This window comes from Scyliorhinus torazame, chromosome 7 (genome assembly GCF_047496885.1).
Source record: "Scyliorhinus torazame isolate Kashiwa2021f chromosome 7, sScyTor2.1, whole genome shotgun sequence".
Classification (NCBI taxonomy): domain Eukaryota; kingdom Metazoa; phylum Chordata; class Chondrichthyes; order Carcharhiniformes; family Scyliorhinidae; genus Scyliorhinus; species Scyliorhinus torazame.
The window spans coordinates 109,017,510-109,039,467 of NC_092713.1; the positions used below are offsets into that span (position 1 = coordinate 109,017,510).

Below are 21,958 nucleotides of genomic sequence, written 5' to 3' on the forward strand. Positions count from 1 at the left end.
CTTCTTAAATTATCCCAAGCAGTACGAAATGATCCCAAGAGCCGAGCTACGGGTCTGATTCTCTGAGTCTTGATTCCTCAGGCCCTTCGTCGGTGAAGGTGGCTGCACGCTGCTTCCTTCTGTCTCTGGTCGGTCATCCAATCTTCTCATTTACCTCTAAGCCGTGTCTTCGCTGGGGAAGGTCCTGTTGGTCGATCTTTATACCTCTCTTGGCATCTTGCCAGAAAGTTCTCTGGCCCTCAGCCAATGAGGTCTCGGGTCAGGGGTCATAATACCCATTAGTGTTGTCGATTGCAAATCTATAGGACACCAGGAACCCAACCCCAGGGGTCCATTCCTAGGTGTATTGTTTGTACGTAAACTCTCTCCATATATGATAATGACAGGAAAACTGGGTGCCGGAATGTCTAGCATTATCTGGGCAACCCAAAACAATTGATCCAAATGAATTAGACCGATTATCTCCTGATGGGTGATTGACAGGGCAGGTCCAGCCATGTCCTGGCAGTTTGTCTGTGTTTAGTGTATTTGAACTTGGCCAAGTTCGAATTTCCATCAGAGCAGTCCTGGAGCTGACTGTGATTTAAAATGTCCAATTCTTAATTTAGAGTGCCCAATTTTATCGAGTCTAAAATTCAGGCCGCAGTCCATTTTACCACAACATGAATCTCAAAAGGTCAGTGATTTGTTATGTTGTAGGTGTAACATAAGCGGCTTCCTTGTGGTGCACTTGACAAAGGAAGGTACAGACGTGGAGATAACTTCAACACGTTTATTAAACTATTTACACTTCTATTACTCAGGTTTGACAGTACTGCTAATCCTACTATAGCTACCCAGACTGACTAACCAGTTGCTGCAATCCACGTGGTGGGAGTGATATTGAATCAACCCTGTGTCTCTACTCACTGACTGTCTCCACTGGAAAGAGGCAGATCATGTGTGTGGTGTCCTTTATATATGGGTTGTTGTAATGCCCTCCTGTGGTCGTGTCACCTCTGTGTGTATTGTGAATGTCCATTGGTCGTGTCCTATCTAACTGATCTATTGGTTGAGTGTGTGTGTGTGTGATGTCTATGGTGCTCCCTCTAGTGTCTAGCTAGCCTACATGCATTTACATTGATGCACATCACCACATCTCCCCTTTTTTATATGTTACATATTTTCTGTACACTTTGAGAAAATTGAATAAAGAGCAGGTAGATAAGGTAAGGTATATACAAGTCATGGGAACAGTGATTAAACAATAAGTCCAAATCATTCGTGTGAGTCCAAAAACCATCAATCATCATGGTCAAATGTCCCTCTTGGTTATGAACGCCATCAACGTCCCTGTGCCACAGGAACCAAGAAGTGGTCAAATCACTTCGCTGTCTGATTTGGAGTCCCTTTCTTTTTCGATGTTTGTGATGGTGCTGTCGGATGGCATCTTGTAGCTGATAAGGTGTTGACGTTGAAGAGGTACCATCAACAGTATCATTCGAGGTCATGGATGTGCCATATGTTGAAGTTGGATAAGACTGTACATACTGGTTCTGGCCACATGCTGTGCAGGAAGGGTGATCCTGCTGAGAACCGTTGAAGCTTGTCAAATTGGAAACAGAATTGCTGCTCACATAAATACCTGGTGATGGTGTGAAACTAGAACCTTGCATCTGATAGGAATATGCCGTCTGGCCAGGCTGGGGTGCAGATGGGCTGTAACTAAGGCATCCAGTCTGTAGTGCAGATTGTGCTTGCGGTAGTCCTCCTTCGGTCTTGATTCCATTAGTGGGCAATCCGTGGTGCTGGCCTATTTGAGAATATGCTGCATAGACTGCTTGCTGCTGCATGCCTGAATACTGGGTTTGTCCAGCATGAGCTGTCATTGGCTACACTGCTAGTGTGGAAAAAATGTGTGGATATAGCTGTGTTGAATATTGATGTATTCCTCTTGGACTGTAGCCGCTGCTTGTTATTACTGACCCAGTGTAATTGTTAAGTGATCCATCTCCTGTCGTTGTGGCATCTGCTGTCACCATGATCGTGCCATCACTGAGGTTGCGGCACCCCCTGTCTGAAGTAAAGTCCGGCTTACGTGAATCAGAGTCGGCGTTTGGTTGCTCCCCATCTGGAGTCTAGTCTGTTTTAACTGAGTCAGTGTTGGTTTGTTGATGCTTCCCGTCCGGAGTCTTAGCAGGTTCACTGGAGTCAGCTGAGATTTCTTGAAGCTGCACGGCTGGAGTCGGAACATGCAGGAATGCATTGACTTGTGGAGAGGTTCGAGCGAATGAGGGTGGAAGTATCGTGGTGTCACCGGAGTCGTCAGTGGTCTCACAGTGATCGTCGAGTGCCTCTGTACACACTAGCTGAGGTCTGTCACTTTGCACATCTTGCATGGGAAGTGGGATGCTGTCATCACTCGTCTCACGTACCGTGGGTAGAGCCTCAGTAGCTGCTTGTTGTTCACTTGGGTTGGGTAAATTGTCAGAGTCTTCATCTGGTGGTGCAAACAATGTGGGTGGACTGTCATTGTCTTGCTGTTGTCCTTCATTTGGGCTTGGACTGTCATCGTCACTTTGTTCTTCACTGTAGCATGATGGACCGTCATGGTCGTCCTGCTGTGCACTGGAGCATGGTAGACTGTCATAGTCTTCTTGCTGTTTGCTTGAGCATGGCAGACTTGCATCGTCTAGTTGGTCAGAGGAGGTTGCTAGACCCTCATGGTCTTGTTCCTGCAAGGACTGCGCGTCGGAGTCTTGCGTTGCTTCTATCGTGGAGTCTGTCCAAAAGCTCGCTGTGAAGGCTTGTGACACTGGAGTCACTTCTTGTTCATGCAAGGACTGCGGTGTGGAGTCTTGCATGTCTTCTTTTGTAGAGTCGGGAACCCTGAGCGGTGCGTGGACCAGGCTATGTGTCAGCAGGCCGCTCTCTGGGGGCTTGTACAGGTCTAGTTGCGGTTCGGATTTGGTAATGGGGTAGCCTCCCAAGGCGAAAGGTTTGTCTGAGTCGATGTCTTCCAGGACCATATCATCACTGTTTGCGTCGGAGCTGGCATTGGGCTCGCGAGGTCCAGAGAAAATGTAAAGATCGGTCTCGAAGTATTCAAGGTCAGAATCATTGGTTTGGGCATAGGTAACTGCTTGTTGCAGGGTTCTTCGGAGGTTAATTTCATTTCCTGGTTCAATTTGAGGCATTGTGCTGTCATTCCAGGTGAAGGAAGGTTGTTTTACGGCTTTAAAAGATTTTTTCTTTGATTTGGGACATTTCCTCTTTAAATGGGTGTGGTCCGGGGCCTCTGACGTCATGACGCATGTGACATCATATGTAGGAAGCGTTTGCGCATCGCTGTTCCTGTACTGAAGGCCGTTTTCGTGATTGCGCATGCGCGGCGTCTCGCAAATGCGCAAACGGACCTTGCCGTTCTGTGCGCTTCTCGCGCAACTGCGCAAGTGCAGTCCCTTCAGAAAGATGGCCACCGATCACAATTGTTCCCTGCTCCGGGATCTCAGCCTCGTGGTGAGTACTGGCGCTTCTCTTACCTTTTCTTGCTGGTTGGAGTGTGTTTTCCTCACAGTATTTGCCGAATTTGTCCAGGACTGCCTGGAAAACACTCCTGTTTGCCCTTTGGAGAACTTGAATTTTAAAAAGATTTCTTCTGCTCTGGCACTGGCGATGGTGAGCAGAAGCTCTGTCTTTTCAGCATTGGCCACGTCTTGTAGGTCGGCTGCTACCAGGAAGATTTCAAACATTTGCCGGAATACCCGCCAGTTTTCGCAGAGATCGCCGTGGCACTGGAGCTGCTGCGGGACCCGGATCTCGAACATCTTGCCTGGGTATTGTTGCTGGTTGTCACTGTATGCTGAGGTATGGCTATATGGATTGAAACAGTTCACTGCTGGTACCATGATTTGTTATGTTCTAGGTGCAACATAAGCGGCTTCCTTGTGGTGCACTTGACAAAGGAGGTTCAGACGTGGAGATAACTTCAACACGTTTATTAAACTATTTACACTTCTATTACTCGGGTTCGACACTACTGCTAATCCTACTATAGCTACCCAGACTGACTAACCAGTTGCTGCAATCCACGTGGTGGGAGTGATTTGAATCAACCCTGTGTCTCTATACTCACTGACTGTCTCCACTGGAAAGAGGCAGATCATGGGCGGGATTCTGCCCTACCCGGCGGGGCAGGGGTTCCGGCGTAATGGAATGGCGGGAACCACTCCGGCATCGGGCCGCCCCAAAGGTGCGGAAGTCTCCGCACCTTTAGGGGCCAAGCCCTCACCTTGAGGGACTAGGCCCGTGCCGGAGTGGTTTGCGCTCCACCGGCTGGCGGGAAAGGCCTTTGGCGCCACGCCAGCCGGGGCCGAAAGGTCTACGCTGGGCGACGCAGGTCGGCGCATGCGCAGGAATGTCAGCGGCTGCTGTCGTCAACCCTGTGCATGCGCAGGGGAGGGGGTCTCTTCCGCCTCTGCCATAGTGAAGACCATGGCGAAGGCGTAAGAAAAAGAGTGCCCCCACGGCACAGGCCCGCCCGCGGATCGGTGGGCCCCGATCGCGGGCCAGTTCACCGTGGGGGCACCCCCCGGGGCCAGATCGCCCCGCGCACCCCCCAGGACCCCGAAGCCTGCCCGTGCCGCCTTGTCCCGCCATTCAAAAGGTAGTTTAATCCACGCTGGCGGGACAGGCATTCCAGCAGCGGGACTTTGGCCCATTGCCGGCCGGAGAATCGGCGGGGTGGGCCCGCTGACCGGCGGGGTGCGATTTCCACCCGTCGACTGGCGCAGCGCGATTCCCGCCCACGCTGAATCGCTGGCGGTGGAGACTTCGGGACACGGCGGGGGCGGGATTCACGCCAGCCCCCGGCGATTCTCCGACCCGGCGTGGGGTCGGAGAATCCCGCCCCATGTGTGTGGTGTGATGTCTCTGGTGCTCCCTCTAGTGTCCAGCTAGTCTACATGTATTTACATTGATGCACATCACCACAGTCAGTATGCAGGTGCAGCCAGCAATTAGGAATCCATATTTATCCTAGAATTGAGCATAAAAGAAAAAGAGAGAATAATCACAAACTTGCTGACAAATTAGTGACTGTAGCTTCTACCTCTATTGCTAGTTATCATTATTCTTCTCAGAAGAGAGCCCATGAGGAAGGGGTTGAGCTTAGGGACCTGTTACTTCGAAAATTATTCCTGGCATGTTAACCTTAGTAGGGTTGTTTTATTGACTATCCACTACCTTGAGAATCAACTGAGTCAAAATACTGGGATCAGGGACTTCAGGTTGCGGCGATGCATGCTAAGCTGCACGTTTCGGCAGCTCCCGTTCTAACGGACCTTTGGCCTCTTTTTGGGAGCCCCAACGGAATTTTTTTTGGACCAAACCCAGTGTGGGTGACGAAGGAAGGAGTCCCCCCGGGTGTGTATGGAAAAGATCGGTGGTAATTGCCAGATTGCGAAGGATCCTTTGGAGCAGCGGCAGAGAAGAGAAGGAAGAAGCAAGATGGCGACGGATGGAGCCCAGACGACATGGGGCCCGGACCAGCAGGAATTCCTCCGACGGTGTGTGGAGGAATTAAAGAAGGAGGTGCTGGCGCCGATGTTATTGCCAGTCGAAGGGCTAAAAGAAACGCAAAAGGCCCAGGCGATAGAGCTCCGTGGGGTGAAGGCGAAGGCATCTGAGAACGAGGATGAGATTCTGGGCCTAGCGGTAAAAATGGAGACGCACGAGGCGCTACATAAGAGATGTATCGAAAGGCTCGAAGTCCTGGAGAACAGCTCGAGGAGAAAGAACCTCCGGATTCTGGGTCTCCCCGAGGGAGTGGAGGGAGCTGACGTTGGGGCTTATGTGAGCACGATGCTCCATTCGCTTATGGGAGCTGAGGCCCCCTCGGGCCCCCTGGAGGTGGAAGGGGCTCACCGGGTCCTTGTGCGGAGACCAAAGGCTGGAGAACCACCAAGGGCGATCGTGGTGAGATTTCACCGATTCACTGACAGAGAGGCGGTTTTGAGCTGGGCCAAGAAGGTACGGAGTAGCAGGTGGGAGAATGCGGTGATACGAGTGTATCAGGACTGGAGCGCGGAGGTGGCGAGAAGGAGGGCGAGCTTTAATCGGGCCAAGGCGGTGCTTCACAAGAAGAAAATAAAGTTTGGGATGCTGCAGTCGGTGCGATTGTGGGTCACGCACCAAGGCAAACATTACTACTTTGAAACGTCGGAGGAGGCATGGACCTTCATCCAAGAAGAGAAATTGGACCAGAACTGAGGGACTGATGCTGTGGGGGAGATGACGATGTTGATGTATAGAAATGTAAATTGGGGAATGGGAGGTTCACAGTATCGGGATGATGGACGGGGTTTTTTTCTCTTCTTGACGGGGGGGGACCGAGAAATGTGGGCGCCGGTGGAAAAAGGGACTGAGGGGGGGATGGGGAATGGTGGAGCTGCGCCATCTGGGGCAGGCCGATCCAGGAAAGCGCGGGGTTTTTCCTGCGCTAGGGAGATGATGGCGGGAAGATAGGCGTAAGGAGGATGAGAGTTCCACACACGGTGGGGTCAAGGAGAGAGCGAGGGGAAGCCGGGGTCAGTTGGAGTCAGCTGACTTTTGGAAGCATCATGGGGGGAGTAACCATGCTAGATGGGGATCTGGGGGGGGGGGGGGGGGGGGGGGTGCGGGTGGCCCCCCAATCCGGCTGATATCACGTGGAATGTGAGAGGCCTAAATAGGCCGATCAAGAGGGCCCGAGTGTTCACGCACTTAAAAGGACTGAAGGCAGACGTGGTCATGCTTCAGGAGATGCATCTGAAGGTGGCGGATCAGGTTAGGTTCAGGAAAGGATGGGTGGGACAGGTGTTTCACTCAGGGTTGGACGCGAAAAATAGAGGGGTGGCGATATTTGTGGGGAAACGGGTGTCATTCGAGGCTAGGAATATAGTGGTGGACAACGGTGGTAGATATGTGATGGTGAGTGGTAGATTGCAGAGAAAGGAGGTCGTGCTGGTAAATGTATATGCCCCGAACTGGGACGACGCGGGATTTATGAAGCGGATGCTGGGACGTATCCCGGACCTGGAGGTGGGAAGCCTGGTAATGGTGGGGATTTCAATACTGTGCTGGATCCAGGGTTAGATCGGTCTAGATCCAGGACCGGAAGAAGGCCGGCAGCGGCCAAGGTCCTCAGGGGGTTTATGGAGCAAATGGGGGGAGTGGATCCATGGAGATTTGCCAGGCCATTGGCCAAAGGGTTTTCCTTTTTCTCCCATGTCCATAAGGTATACTCCCGGATAGATTTCTTTGTTTTGAGCAGGGCACTGATTTCGAGGGTGGCAGGAACGGAGTATTCGGCCATAGCCGTTTCAGACCATGCCCCGCACTGGGTGGATCTGGAACTAGGAGAGGAGAGGGAACAGCGCCCACTCTGGCGACTGGATGTGGGACTATTGGCGGATGAGGGGGTCTGTGGAAGGGTGCGGGGATGTATTGAGATGTACCTGGAGGCCAATGATGACGGTGAGATCCAGGTGGGGGTAGTATGGGAAGCGCTGAAGGCAGTGGTTAGGGGAGAGTTGATCTCCATTAGGGCTTACAAGGAGAAAAAAGAGGGCAAAGAAAGGGAGAGATTAGTGGGGGAGATTTTGAGTGTGGATAAAAGATATGCGGAGGCCCCGGACGAAGGACTATATAGAGAGAGGTGAAGACTTCAGATGGAGTTTGACCTGCTGACCACAGGGAAGGCAGAGGCACAGTGGAGGAAGGCACAGGGGATGAGATACGAATATGGGGAAAAGGCGAGCCGGCTGCTGGCCCACCAGCTCCGTAAGAGGACAGCGGCGAGGGAAATAAGGGGAGTTAGGGATGACACGGGAACTACGGAGCGGAGAGCAGGGAGGGTCAATGAGGTGTTTAAGACCTTTTATGAGAGGCTATCTAGGTCCCAACCCCCGGAGGGAAAAGAGGGGATGCAACAGTTTCTGGACCAACTAAGGTTCCCAAGGGTGGAGGAGCAGTAGGTGGCAGGTCTGGGGGCACCAATTGGGGTGGATGAGGTGACCAAAGGGCTGGGGAACATGCAGGCAGGGAAGGCCCCGGGACCAGACGGGTTCCCGGTGGAATTTTACAGGAAATATGTGGACTTGTTGGCCCCGCTGCTGGCGAGAACCTTTAACGAGGCCAGAGAAGAGGGGACTCTACCCCCGACAATGTCGGAGACGACGATATCACTAATCCTGAAGCGTGATAAAGATCTGCTGCAATGCGGGTCATATAGGCCCATCTCGCTCCTGAATGTAGACGCCAGGTTGCTGGCAAACGTGCTAGCGACGAGGATCGAGGCTTGTGTCCCGGGGGTGGTGCATGAAGACCAGACAGGGTTTGTAAAGGGGAGACAATTGAATGTCAACGTGCGACGGCTGTTGGGGGTGATAATGATGCCCCCGGCGGAGGGGGAGGCGGAGATAGTGGTGGCGATGGATGCAGAGAAGGCATTCGATAGGGTAGAGTGGGAGTATTTATGGGAGGTGTTGAGGAGGTTTGGGTTCGGGGAGGGGTTTGTCAGTTGGGTCAAGCTCCTCTATGGGGCCCCGGTGGCAAGTGTCGTCACAAATCGGCAGAGATCGGAGTATTTTTGGTTACATAGGGGAACAAGGCAGGGGTGCCCCCTGTCCCCATTATTGTTCGCGCTGGCAATTGAACCACTGGCCATAGCGTTGAGAGACTCTAGGAAATGGAGGGGGGTGGTTAGAGGGGGAGATGAACATCCAGTGTCACTCTACGCAGATGACCTACTGCTGTATGTGGCGGATTCTGTGGAGGGGATGACAGAGGTTATGCAGATATTGAGGGAGTTTGGAGATTTTTCGGGATATAGGCTTAACATGGGGAAGAGTGAGCTTTCTGTAGTACACCCCGGGGATCAGGGAAGAGGGATAGACGCCCTGCCGTTAAGGAGAGTGGAAAGGAGCTTCCGATATCTGGGGATTCAGATAGCCAAGAGCTGGGGAACTCTACATAAACTCAATCTGACGCGGCTGGTGGAGCAGATGGAGGAGGATTTCAAGAGGTGGGAGAGGCTGCTGCTCTCACTGGCGGGCAGAGTGCAGGCGGTAAAGATGATGGTCCTCCCAAGGTTTCTTTTTGTGTTTCAATGTCTCCCCATTTTGATCACCAAGGCCTTTTCTAAGAAAATAGATAGGAGTGTTATGAGTTTTGTGTGGGCAGGGAAGACCCCGAGGGTAAGGAGGGGGTTCCTGCAGCGCAGCAGGGACAGAGGGGGACTGGCGTTGCCGAATCTGGACGACTATTATGGGCCGCCAATGTGGCGATGGTTTGCAAGTGGATGAGGGAGGGAGAGGGGGCAGCGTGGAAGAGGCTGGAGACAGCGTCCTGTAAAGGAACGAGCCTAAAGGCGCTGGTGACGGCGCCGCTACCGCTTTCCCCGAAAAGGTATACCACAAACCCAGTGGTGGTGGCAACCCTAAGGATCTGGGGGCAATGGAGGCGACATAGGGGGGGTGACGGGTGCCTCGGTGTGGTCCCCGATCAGAAATAACCATAGGTTTGTCCCAGGAAGGATGGACAGAGGGTTCCAGAGCTGGCATCGGGCAGGAATTAGGAGATTGAGAGACTTGTTTATTGACGGGGAGTTTGCGAGCCTGGGAGCGCTGGAGGAAAAGTATGAGTTGCCCCCGGGGAATATCTTTAGATATATGCAAGTGAGGGCGTTTACGAGGCAACAGGTGAGGGAATTTCCGCTGCTCCCGACACAGGGGATCCAGGATGGAGTGATCTCGGGGGTATGGGTCGGGGAGGGCAAAGTGTCCGAAATATATCAGGAGATGAGAGAGGAGGGGGAGGCGCTGGTAGAGGAGCTGAAAGGAAAATGTGAAGAAGAGCTGGGGGAGGAGATTGAGGAGGGTCTGTGGGCTGATGCCCTAAGTAGGGTAAATTCCTCTTCCTCGTGTGCCAGGCTTAGCCTGATACAATTCAAGGTTCTACACAGAGCACACGTGTCGGGAGCAAGGCTGAGCAAGTTCTTCAGAGTGGAGGACATGTGCGGGAGGTGCTTGGGAAGCCAGGCGAACCACACACACATGTTCTGGTCGTGTCCGGCACTGGATGAGTACTGGAGGGGAGTGGCAAGACTGATTTCAAAGGCGGTGACGGTCCGGGTCAAGCCAGGCTGGGGGTTCGCTATATTTGGGGTAGCGGAAGAGCCTGGGGTGCAGGAGGTGAAAGAGGCCGATATTCTGGCCTTTGCGTCCCTGGTAGCCCGGCGAAGGACCCTACTTATGTGGAAGGAAGCGAAACCCCCCCGGCGTGGAGGCCTGGATAAACGACATGGCAGGGTTCATAAAACTGGAACGGATGAAGTTTGCGTTGAGAGGATCGGTTCAGCGGTTCTCCAGGCGGTGGCAACCGTTCCTTGACTATCTCGCGGAACGTTAAGGGGAAATAGATCGTCAGCAGCAGCAGCCCAGAGGGGGGGGAAGGGGGGTGCACTATTTTTTTGTTACTTTGCTAGTTCACTATTTTATTTAAATAATGTTACTTATTAGTTATTGTGTTATCTCTTATGTTGATTTGTAAAGTGGAAAAATTATGTTTGAAAATCTTTAATAAAATATATATATTTTTTAAATACTGGGATCAACAACTAACCCATGTCGAGATATGATTTCCAGAATAAGCTTTTTCTCAGAATATTTGTGGAGGCATGGTGCAGACATTGTCCCGATTAATTTGGCCAAAACCCGATTTGAAATGGCTAACCGGAAAGGCTGCTGGGAAAATCAGGTAACAAGACAGAAATGGACAGCTGCAGACGGAATAGCATATTTGGCTCTGGAGAGGTTGGCCCAGATCGATACTCAGGGCTATTAACAGCCCATCCACCCAGACATCTGCAGTGTAATCAGCTATCCCCGGGAACAATTGCAACATATTAGCAATTGAATACCGGGCCAGACCTGTCGGCGCCTGCAGTGGCCGAAACAAAGGCAGGTGAACGACCACCCCCCGATCGGGGAATCGCCTCGCAATTGGACGTATCGAACCCAGTGATTGGGAACAAGTCCAATCACTTGGGACTCAGGGTCAAGGGCCGCCCCGGGAGGCGGGAAGCCCCTGAGCCCTATAAAATGAGGGGCCAAGTTCAGATCTCTCTCTCTCTCCCTTCTTCGCCTGCTCGAGACCTCCGCAAGAACAGCAACCGGCAACCGTAAGTTTGAGTCCAGCGACATAGGGATCGCTATCTGAGAAAGACTCCTAGCCATCGACCTGTAGCAGCCTTTTGAATCCGGCGGGCCAGATCCGATTGGATAAGCCATTCGTTTCCCTGACCTGGTGGGCTCTTCCTAAAGTTAAGTATTGGCCAGTAGTGATAGGTTTATTATATAGATAGTAGGATTATTGTGTAAACATTACTTGTTGTATATAATAAATGACTGTTGATTTAAATCTTACTAAGCGGTGTGCTGACTTATTAATCATAACTTGAACTTGAGCCACGTGGCGGTATCAGAAAGATACCTGGCGACTCGTGAGCAAAGGTGACGTAATCGGAGCTAATAAACTAAGGCTAAAAAGAGCAACATAATTGGCGACTCTGGTGGGACCCGACATAGAAGTGGAAAACCACTCCGGGAGAACCCCAACAATTTGAATAGAATCCAATCGGAAACAAAAACAAAAAAACCACAAGTGTTCAAGCGGTTCTGGTTAATAATTCACAATTCGGAAGTGTGTGTATGCATGCGTAACTAACAGGGTTATAAGGTAAAACTGATAGATTTTGTTGCGTCAAAACTGTCGGAAGTCTGTATTTTCGGAAATTAGCGCAAGCCGTACCCGCACCTACGACACCACCTTAGCCCCCCACATTGACGGTTTCGCCAGCAAGGCAGCGCCCCTCTCAGACCTCCTAAAGAAAGGAACCCCCTGGGAATGGCTTCCGCAGCATACGGAGGCTGTGGAATCATTAAAACAGGCGCTCATAGCCGCCCCCGCACTACAAGTTCCCGAACCACTTTCCCCTTACACCATAGAGGTAGCGACCACAGACCGCACCCTTTCAGCCGTGCTCCTGCAGGAACGGCACGACCAGCTAAGACCCGTAGCTTATGCCTCCCGAATTTTAGATGCTGTGGAGCAGGGATTTTCAGCCTGTGAGAGGCACCTGCTCGCAGTTTTCTGGGCAGTCCAGTACTTTTCCTACATTACCGGACTGAACCCCATCACCACCTTGACCGAACACACCCCCACCCAACTTTTACTAGACGGACGACTTAAAGACGGCACCGTCAGCCAAATCCGCGCTGCTAGGTGGACCCTTCTCTTACAAGGACGGGACATCACAGTAAAACGGACAAAGACTCACACATACTTAGCGGACAATCTACAGTACCCCGGACCCCCCCCATGAGTGTGAAATCATCTCGCCCCACCATAATACAGGCCCCTTTATAGCCAAAACACCCCCCAGAAAACTAGCCACTCCATCTCAGAACCCCCCTCACCCGGACACGTGTGACCCCATCAGGATTTATGTGGATGGATCTTCCTCGATCCTGGATGGGCGACGCATAACTGGTTGTGGGATTTATGTGGAGGACGCGCAGGGACGCGCCCTCGAGGAAATCGCATTAAAATTACCCGGACACTTAGGCGCGCAGGCAGCAGAGCTTGTGGCCATCGTTTACATTGTAGAGCACCCAGATTCCTTCCCCAGCCCAGCAGACATATATTCAGACAGTCTATACGTCTGCAACAGCCTCACTGAATTTCTGCCCCTCTGGGAAAAAAGAGGATTTGTTTCCGCGGATGGGAAACCCCTCCCTTCAGCCCCATTACTCCGCCATATTCTGGAAAAAGCCAAAAACAGGACTTTTGGCATTATAAAAGTCCGCAGCCACAATCGTTCCACCCCCCTGGAAATGTAAAAGCCGACGCACTAGCTAAGGCAGGATCCAGGCCTGGGTACTTTTGGAAGCCCCCCGAGAGCGCCCCAGTGAGTGTGCCAGTAAGTGCAGTTCAGGTCGCGCAGACTAGGATCGAAGATCTAGTAGAGGCCCAGAAGCAGGATAGCGATCTCACTGAAATCGTGAAAGGGAAGTTTCCAGCCTCATACGAGAGGTACAGAAATACCATAACCACACATGACGGTATGGTGCTAAAGGACACCCTTTATGTAGTTCCTGAGCAGGATAGGAATCAAATGATCTGTTTATTCCACGATGGTCATGGACAACAGGGAATCAAATCCACTGCAGCCCACCTCAAACAGCTTTGTTGGTGGCCTAATCTTAAAGAGGATGTATCCCATTACATCGAGAATTACCTCATCTGCGCTCAGAACAACCCAGATAGATATGCCAAAAAGGCACATCTCAGCCACACATGACCCGTTAACGGCCCTGGACTAACCTCCAGATTGATTTTATAGGTCCATTGCCCCCTTGCAGGAATGGCTATAAATATGTTCTGGTGGTCATAGACACTTTTACAAAGTGGGTGGAAGCATTTCCAGCCCGCACCAAGACCGCGAAAACCACAACCAAGATCCTAACCCACCACATTTTTACAAGATGGGGACTCCCCCGCAGTATTGAGTCGGACCAAGGTTCTCACTTTACGGGACGGGTCATGCAGAACGTCCTCACGATATTTGGCATAACTCAAAAATTTCACATTGCGTACCACCCTCATTCGAGTGGTATAGTGGAGCGCATGAATCGGACCCTAAAAACCACCCTTAGAAAAATGGTCCAGCAAAACAACACCACTTGGGATTCGGTCCTCCCCTTTGCGCTGATGTTTTTGCGTAACACTGTTTCCACCTCCACAGGTTTCACCCCACACATCCTCATGACCGGACGCCCCATGAAAGGGACAGAGTACTTCTTGGGTTTAGACCTGACCAGCCCTGAAGTTACGGCCCTCACCCATGAGAAAGCCGTTGAACAATTACTTATAAATGTAAAAACGGCTCAGTTAGCAGCCGCTGTTAAATTGGGCACTAAAAGAAAACAGAGCAAGGCCTGTTTTGCTAAGGCAGTACATGCATCGGAGTACAATATAGGACGACAAGTGATGTTGTCCGTGTATAACCTCAGCACATTTCTGTCTCCGAAATACTCGGGTCCGTACTCCATTACGGATAAAATAAGCCCGTCGGTATATAAAATCAAATACCAAAATGGTAAGACTGCATGGTTTCACATAAACAAGCTAAAGGTTTATGGAGCACAGTCAAATCACTCCCACCATGTCATGCTTGACACAGCAGACCAAACCCCGCCCACAGCCAACGTAACCACACCCACCCCTTCCACGTCCAACCCAGACACGGACGCGCCCCCGACTCCACCCACTAACTTTACGCTCCGCCCCGGAACGCCCACAGACTGCAGCAGCACAGACAGCGACTGTGACTCTGACGACAGCCACAGCACGCCTCCCTACCATCCGGGTCCCACACCCAGCGACTCCGACTTCGACTCCAGTGACCCCTTCCTCATCACCTACTTAAATAAACCACACCACCGACCACCGAACCACACGGACGACCCCGACTTTGTCCCCACCCAACTCGACCCTACTCATTGGCACCGCGACAACCCCTGCAGACTCGTCCGCAACGACGAGGACGACCCCAACTCACACCACGCAGCCCTTTCCGCCCTAATTCACTCCAGAGTTTGGCACCAGGGAGAAGGTGCGACCTCGGGTCTGACTCCCAAGCCGCCAACCCCTTTGCGACCCTGTTCGCAACAGAGAACTGAGGTGTCCACATGATGATTTAAAGGGGACACTTGGTGAAAAGTGTTGCCCTTCCTGATGGAACCTGCAGAATGTTTTCCGTTGTTTGTATGTTTGTTTAATGTTGTTCGTCCAACAGGAGAACGTTCTCACTGCCACACACCCATTCACCTGAACTTTTTAACTTTTCCCACTGACACCCACCGCAGCCACACGCCCATTCTGCCGAAACCTCTGAGGACTTGCCTCGGACACCCACCACCGCCACACGCCCATTCGGCTGATACCTCTGAGGACTTGCCTCAGACACCCGATCGTAACTGCTCTTCTGATTTGACGGAAGAGTCAGAACAGCAACCCCACCATGATGACTACATTTTTGTCCGTTCTCGTCGGTTGGTCAGGCAGTGGAGAAACGGCGTGAGACCCGCCCTGCCTGGGGACCCCCCGTTGGTCAAAAACGCTCGGGTAGGGGACATACGGTATTGGTAGCCGTCCTACCCGGGGACTCCATCCAAATCTTACCCGTCGCGGCCCATACGCACCTCATTCGACCTTTTCCTTTCAAAACAGTTTTATTTCTTTAGGCAACCTTTAGGTTGCTGCCATATGCTATTTATATCCTAGAACATTTGGATGATAAATTAGCACTGGTCCACCATTGGGAAGTGTGCCGTGTCCTAACATTTGTTTTGAAAAAAAGAAATGGGGGAGCAGTCACATATTGTGACCAATTATAAGGGTTTTATTGGCCCCAAGAAGGACAGACACACTAACACACCGGATATTAAACCAAGGTAGTTACAGATACTATGCTTGTCTTACAGAACTCCAGAAGCTCCAAGACCGGAGAAAACCAGCGAACACAGAAAAAGAAAAGAAAGAGGACAACCATGAGGACTTCGGTCATCGTGCTCAACATCTTTTTGGACACTTGGTTGCGCGGGAACGCGGACCCCATTACTCCAAACCCCCTTGCCGTTAATGTTTCACTGCCCCGCAGTACCGAGGGCCCAGTCACCAGCCACGCTGCATTATCCTGGTGTGCCAAGTTCATAACTTGGTACTCCTTATCGTACATCATTGAGGCACTGTTAGCATTGGCCATACTCTGCTGTGCAGTACAGACCATGCGCCTCCGCAAATGGAAAAGGAGAGCGTACCGCGCTCGAACCCCGGTATACCGGATTCGATCCCCGATATTCGGCTATGACCAGACCCCAGGCTCCCGCGACCTATAAAGAATAAAGAGTATTCACTTGCGTTATTACTGTAAATAAAGAGATGTACAAATAGTTTTCATTTTTAAAAAAATGTATGATCCTAAGCTTGACTGCCAAGCCAGGAAAGAGTATATTAAAAGTTATGATTGTTGTTGTATGTTTAGGAAGATAGGATAATGCAATGTTTAGTGAGTATAGAGTATTGAGGTAAAATTAGAGGTTCCCAGTTTTATTTTTGATACATGCCCCTGCCTGACATAGCGCCCTCAAGAATTGTTTAGGTAAATTTTTGTGCATAGCTAGGGTCAGAGTAGTGGCCATGTAGGAGGTGCCCCCCCCCCCCCCCCCCCCCCCCCCCGGTCAGGGAACGAAGAGGACAAAATTTATGTGATCCTTCACGCTTCGCGTTAGGATCACAAGGCGGGAATGTAGCCACGTAAAATGGCTGCGCCCCGATTAATTTGGCCAAAACCCGATTTGAAATGGCTAACCGGAAAGGCTGCTGGGAAAAGCAGGTAACAAGACAGAAATGGACAGCTGCAGACAGAATAGCATATTTGGCTCTGGGGAAGTTGGCCCAGATCGATACTCAGGGCTATTAACAGCCCATCCACCCAGACATCTGCAGTGTAATCAGCTATCCCCGGGAACAATTGCAACATATTAGCAATTGAATACCGGGCCAGACCTGTCGCCGCCTGCAGTGGCCGAAACAAAGGCAGGTGAACGACCACCCCCCGATCGGGGAATCGCCTCGCAATTGGACGTATCGAACCCAGTGATTGGGAACAAGTCCAATCACTTGGGACTCAGGGTCAAGGGCCGCCCCGGGAGGCGGGAAGCCCCTGGGCCTTATAAAGTGAGGGGCCAAGTTCAAATCTCTCTCTCTCTCTCCCTTCTTCGCCTGCTCGAGACCTCCGCAAGAACAGCAACCGGCAACCGTAAGTTTGAGTCCAGCGATCGCTATCTGATAAAGACTCCTAGCCATCGACCTGTAGCAGCCTTTTGAATCCGGCGGGCCAGATCCGATTGGATAAGCCATTCGTTTACCTGACCTGGTGGGCTCTTCCTAAAGTTAAGTATTGGCCAGTAGTGATAGGTTTATTATATAGATAGTAGGATTATTGTGTAAACATTACTTGTTGTATATAATAAATGACCGTTTATTTCAATCTTACTAAGCGGTGTGCTGACTTATTAATCATAACTTGAACTTGAGCCACGTGGCGGTATCAGAAAGATACCTGGCGACTCGTGAGCAAAGGTGACGTAATCAGAGCTAATAAACTAAGGCTAAAAAGAGCAACAACATACAGCAGTGAATCTATCAACTCAGCATCTGACTGGACTTTGATATGTCTTCAGTAGGGCTAAGCGAAACAACCAAAATGGCTTCAGACTATTTTGCATAACTAGGTCTATCAAGAGGTTGAGTTTATTTTACAAAACAAAATATGAAAATGTTCTTCACCAAATTCAGAAACCCTAGAGCCTTGTTGTTTTTCTCTGAATTCAATGCACATGCATGTTCTTTTGTCATTGTGACCAAAACTGAAGGCAGTACAGACTAATCCTAATTTTGTTAAATTCAAAATCATTGAATAATTGGAATTATTAAACAGGTTAATGACACGGGCAAGTGGGAATTTTGTGAATTTTGAATAAAAAATTAGTTTGAATTAAGTATCTTTGAAATAAGACAAGTAGATTGCATCCCAAGTGTGTTCTGGCCTAAGCAAAAATTCACTAAGCATGTATTCTACTGCTCTGGCTATCCAACCTAGCAATCTAATTGCATTTACATTTTTCACCAGATTCTTTGACAATTGAAATTGATAATGTGTCTTTTCAACTTGCTTTCTGGTTATGAAATTAGTGTGGCAAATAGAGCAGTTTCTATAACAGGCACCCAATCCATCAAGCTAATATTAAATTGTAAATGCAAAATCTATCCACAGATGTGCCTACCAATCCTAAGCCTCCTTATATTAATTCACTTTAATGCATATTATGATCCACATTTTCAACAAATGGCAGTACATGGTTCAACATGGGATAGGCTGGTGGCCATTTTTTATTTGATACTCCAATGCTACAAATGATTGTTGAATCTAGGTTGCTTTGATAGGCTAGCCGATTGAATTTCATTTCAAAGCCAATTAAAAATTCTCTTTAGCTAGTAATTTCATTATCCATAGTTTCTGGTATTCACAAAAATATGCATTTCTTTAATTGAATGTAATGTTACAATGTAAAATTTGCAGTCTTAACATTAACAGGGACCAGGAGTTGAGCTATACCCAGGAAGTGTTGCATGCTTGGAAGGAAATGATATTCACAAATGCAGCAATATTAAAAGTTCTGATGTCTTAAAGAGTATGTTGGGAGGAATTAAACTGAAGGTAAGTAATGGTCAATTTCACTGAGAAAAAATAGTTCTAAAGAGTAATTTGATTATAGAGAGCTGATGAAGTTGGAAACATAAGTCATTAGTAATGGGAACTTGTATTGGATTGGATTTGTTTATTATCACGTGTACCGAGGTACAGTGAAAGGTAAGTTGAAACATATGCCATTGAAATGCATTTAAAACTACTGTTATTAATTTTCTACTGTGTGATCTACAAATTAGTGTATAAATCCTGTACTTGGAGATGATATTTTACATTGCCATGGGCTGTTGATTTTGTTAAATAGTTCACAACAGGCTGGTGGTGAATTATTACTTCTGAATTGTTAAAATGGATTATCGACTTTACTTAGGTGATACAATAGCATGGTACAATAGATTTTTCACTTGAATATTATCCCCATAATATCCCTCCTCTCCTGATGGTGCTGGCTGATGCTGAGTAGTCTTTCCTCAGGCATCAGTGGACTTTGGAGGGCATCCTGTCCACAGCCTGTCCTGTTCTCAGCTCGTATCCTCATATGTGGTTCCATTGGTGATTATAAGATGGTAATCAAGTGTTGGAACCCTGCCTGATTTTATTTCTCCTCCCCATTCAAGAGACCTGAGGTCAATCATTGAGTCCCAGTTACTGCCCCGACTAAATTTAACTAGCTTGTCACAAAGTGAGAGTCTAACCTGGGACCTTTAGATTGTGGATAGCTTCATAACCTGATCATCAGTAGATCTGCAATTTGTATTAAAAATGTTCATTTTCTGATTTTAAACCTCACCCATCAGAAGAACATATCAGAAACTTGAAGGAAGATTATGGACATCCCACAACCTAATTTCCAAATATCTTCCACCAAAATTTTTAATTCCTCATTCCCATGAGCTAACTATATAGTGAAAATCATAGAAAGAGGTCATGTATGCCCAGCTGATATCTGCTGGTGTCTATGATCTAAATGAGCTCATCAACATATCTTTCTATTCTTTTCACCTTCATAAATTTACAGCGAAGCTAGATAAATACATCTATACCTTTTGCCTTAACTACTCCTTTGTGGTAGCAAGTTCCACATTCTAATCACTCTCCAAGGAAAGTTTCCCTAAATTCCCAATCAGATTTATTAATGATCATCTCATATTTATGGTCCTGTGCTATGATTTCAGAAACACCTTCTCTATTCCTACTCTATTATAAAACCCTTTCATACTCTTAAAGACCTTTACACCTCTTGGCCTTCTCTTTTCTGGAAAAAAGAGCCCCAGCCTGTTCAATCCTTCCTTCTGTATAACCTCTCAAAGAACAAACAAAGAACAAAGAAATGTACAGCACAGGAACAGGCCCTTCGGCCCTCCAAGCCCGTGCCGACCATGCTGCCCGACTAAACTACAATCTTCTACACTTCCTGGGTCCGTATCCCTCTATTCCCATCCTATTCATGTATTTGTCAAGATGCCCCTTAAATGTCACTATCGTCCCTGCTTCCACCACCTCCTCCGGTAGCGAGTTCCAGGTACCCACTACCCTCTGCGTAAGAAACTTGCCTCTACATCTACTCTAAACCTTGCCCCTCTCACCTTAAACCTATGCCCCCTAGTAATTGACCCCTCTACCCTGGGGAAAAGCCTCTGACTATCCACTCTGTCTATCCCCCTCATAATTTTGTGGACCTCTATCAGGTCTCCCCTCAACCTCCTTCGTTCCAGTGAGAACAAACCAAGTTTATTCAACCGCTCCTCATAGCTAATGCCCTCCATACCAGGCAACATTCTGGTAAATCTCTTCTGCACCCTCTCTAAAGCCTCCACATCCTTCTGGTAGTGTGGCGACCAGAATTGAACACTATACTCCAAGTGTGGCCTAACTAAGGTTCTATACAGCTGCAACATGACCTGCCAATTCTTATACTCAATGCCCCGGCCAATGAAGGCAAGCATGCCGTATGCCTTCTTGACTACCTTCTCCACCTGTGTTGCCCCTTTCAATGACCTGTGGACCTGTACTCCTAGATCTCTCTGACTTTCAATACTCTTGAGGGTTCTACCATTCACTGTATATTCCCTACCTGCATTAGACCTTCCAAAATGCATTACCTCACATTTGTCCGGATTAAACTCCATCTGCCATCTCTCCGCCCAAGTCTCCAAACAATCTAAATCCTGCTGTATCCTCTGACAGTCCTCATCTCTATCCGCAATTCCACCAACCTTTGTGTCGTCTGCAAACTTACTAATCAGACCAGTTACATTTTCCTCTAAATCATTTATATATACTACAAACAGCAAAGGTCCCAGCACTGATCCCTGCGGAACACCACTGGTCACAGCCCTCCAATTTGAAAAGCATCCTTCCATTGCTACTCTCTGCCTTCGATGACCTAGCCAGTTCTGTATCCACCTTGCCAGCTCACCCCTGATCCCGTGTGACTTCACCTTTTGTACTAGTCTACCATGAGGGACCTTGTCAAAGGCCTTACTGAAGTCCATATAGACAACATCCACTCCCCTACCTGCATCAATCATCTTTGTGACCTCCTCGAAAAACTCTATCAAGTTAGTGAGACACGACCTCCCCTTCACAAAACCATGCTGCCTCTCACTAATACGTCCATTTGCTTCCAAATGGGAGTAGATCCTGTCTCGAAGAATTCTCTCCAGTAATTTCCCTACTACTCAAGTAAGGCTCACCGGCCTGTAGTTCCCTGGATTATCCTTGCTACCCTTCTTAAACAGAGGAACAACATTGGCTATTCTCCAGTCCTCCGGGACATCACCTGAAGACAGTGAGGATCCAAAGATTTCTGTCAAGGCCTCAGCAATTTCCTCTCCAGCCTCCTTCAGTATTCTGGGGTAGATCCCATCAGGCCCTGGGGACTTATCTACCTTAATATTTTTTAAGACGCCCAACACCTCGTCTTTTTGGATCTCAATGTGACCCAGGTTATCTACACACCCTTCTCCAGACTCAACATCTACCAATTCCTTCTCTTTGGTCAATACTGATGCAAAGTATTCATTTAGTACCTCGCCCATTTCCTCTGGCTCCACACATAGATTCCCTTGCCTATCCTTCAGTGGGCCAACCCTTTCCCTGGCTACCCTCTTGCTTTTTATGTACGTGTAAAAAGCCTTGGGATTTTCCTTAACCCTATTTGCCAATGACTTTTCGTGACCCCTTCTAGCCCTCCTGACTCCTTGCTTAAGTTCCTTCCTACTTTCCTTATATTCCACACGGGCTTCGTCTGTTCCCAGCCTTTTAGCCCTGTAATGCCTCCTTTTTCTTTTTGACAAGGCCTACAATATCTCTTGTTATCCAAGGTTCCCGAAAATTGCCGTATTTATCCTTCTTCCTCACAGGAACATGCCGGTCCTGAATTCCTTTCAACTGACACTTGAAAGCCTCCCACATGTCAGATGTTGATATGCCCTCAAACATCCGCCCCCAATCTAGGTTCTTCAGTTCCCGCCTAATATTGTTATAATTAGCCTTCCCCCAATTTAGCACATTCATCCTAGGACCATTCTTATCCTTGTCCACCAGCACTTTAAAACTTACTGAATTGTGGTCACTGTTCCCGAAATGCTCCCCTACTGA

The 21,958-nt window shown here is 49.1% G+C and overlaps 1 protein-coding gene across 1 annotated transcript in view; it reads left to right on the forward strand.

Moving 5' to 3' along the window:
* Positions 1-21,958, forward strand: part of LOC140426443 (testicular spindle-associated protein SHCBP1L-like) — a 294,116-nt gene that overhangs the window by 246,929 nt on the left and 25,229 nt on the right. Inside the window, exon 9 of the mRNA XM_072511238.1 lies at positions 18,242-18,364. Within this exon, the coding sequence (XP_072367339.1) occupies positions 18,242-18,364 (123 nt within the window). The remainder of the gene's footprint in view (positions 1-18,241; positions 18,365-21,958) is intronic.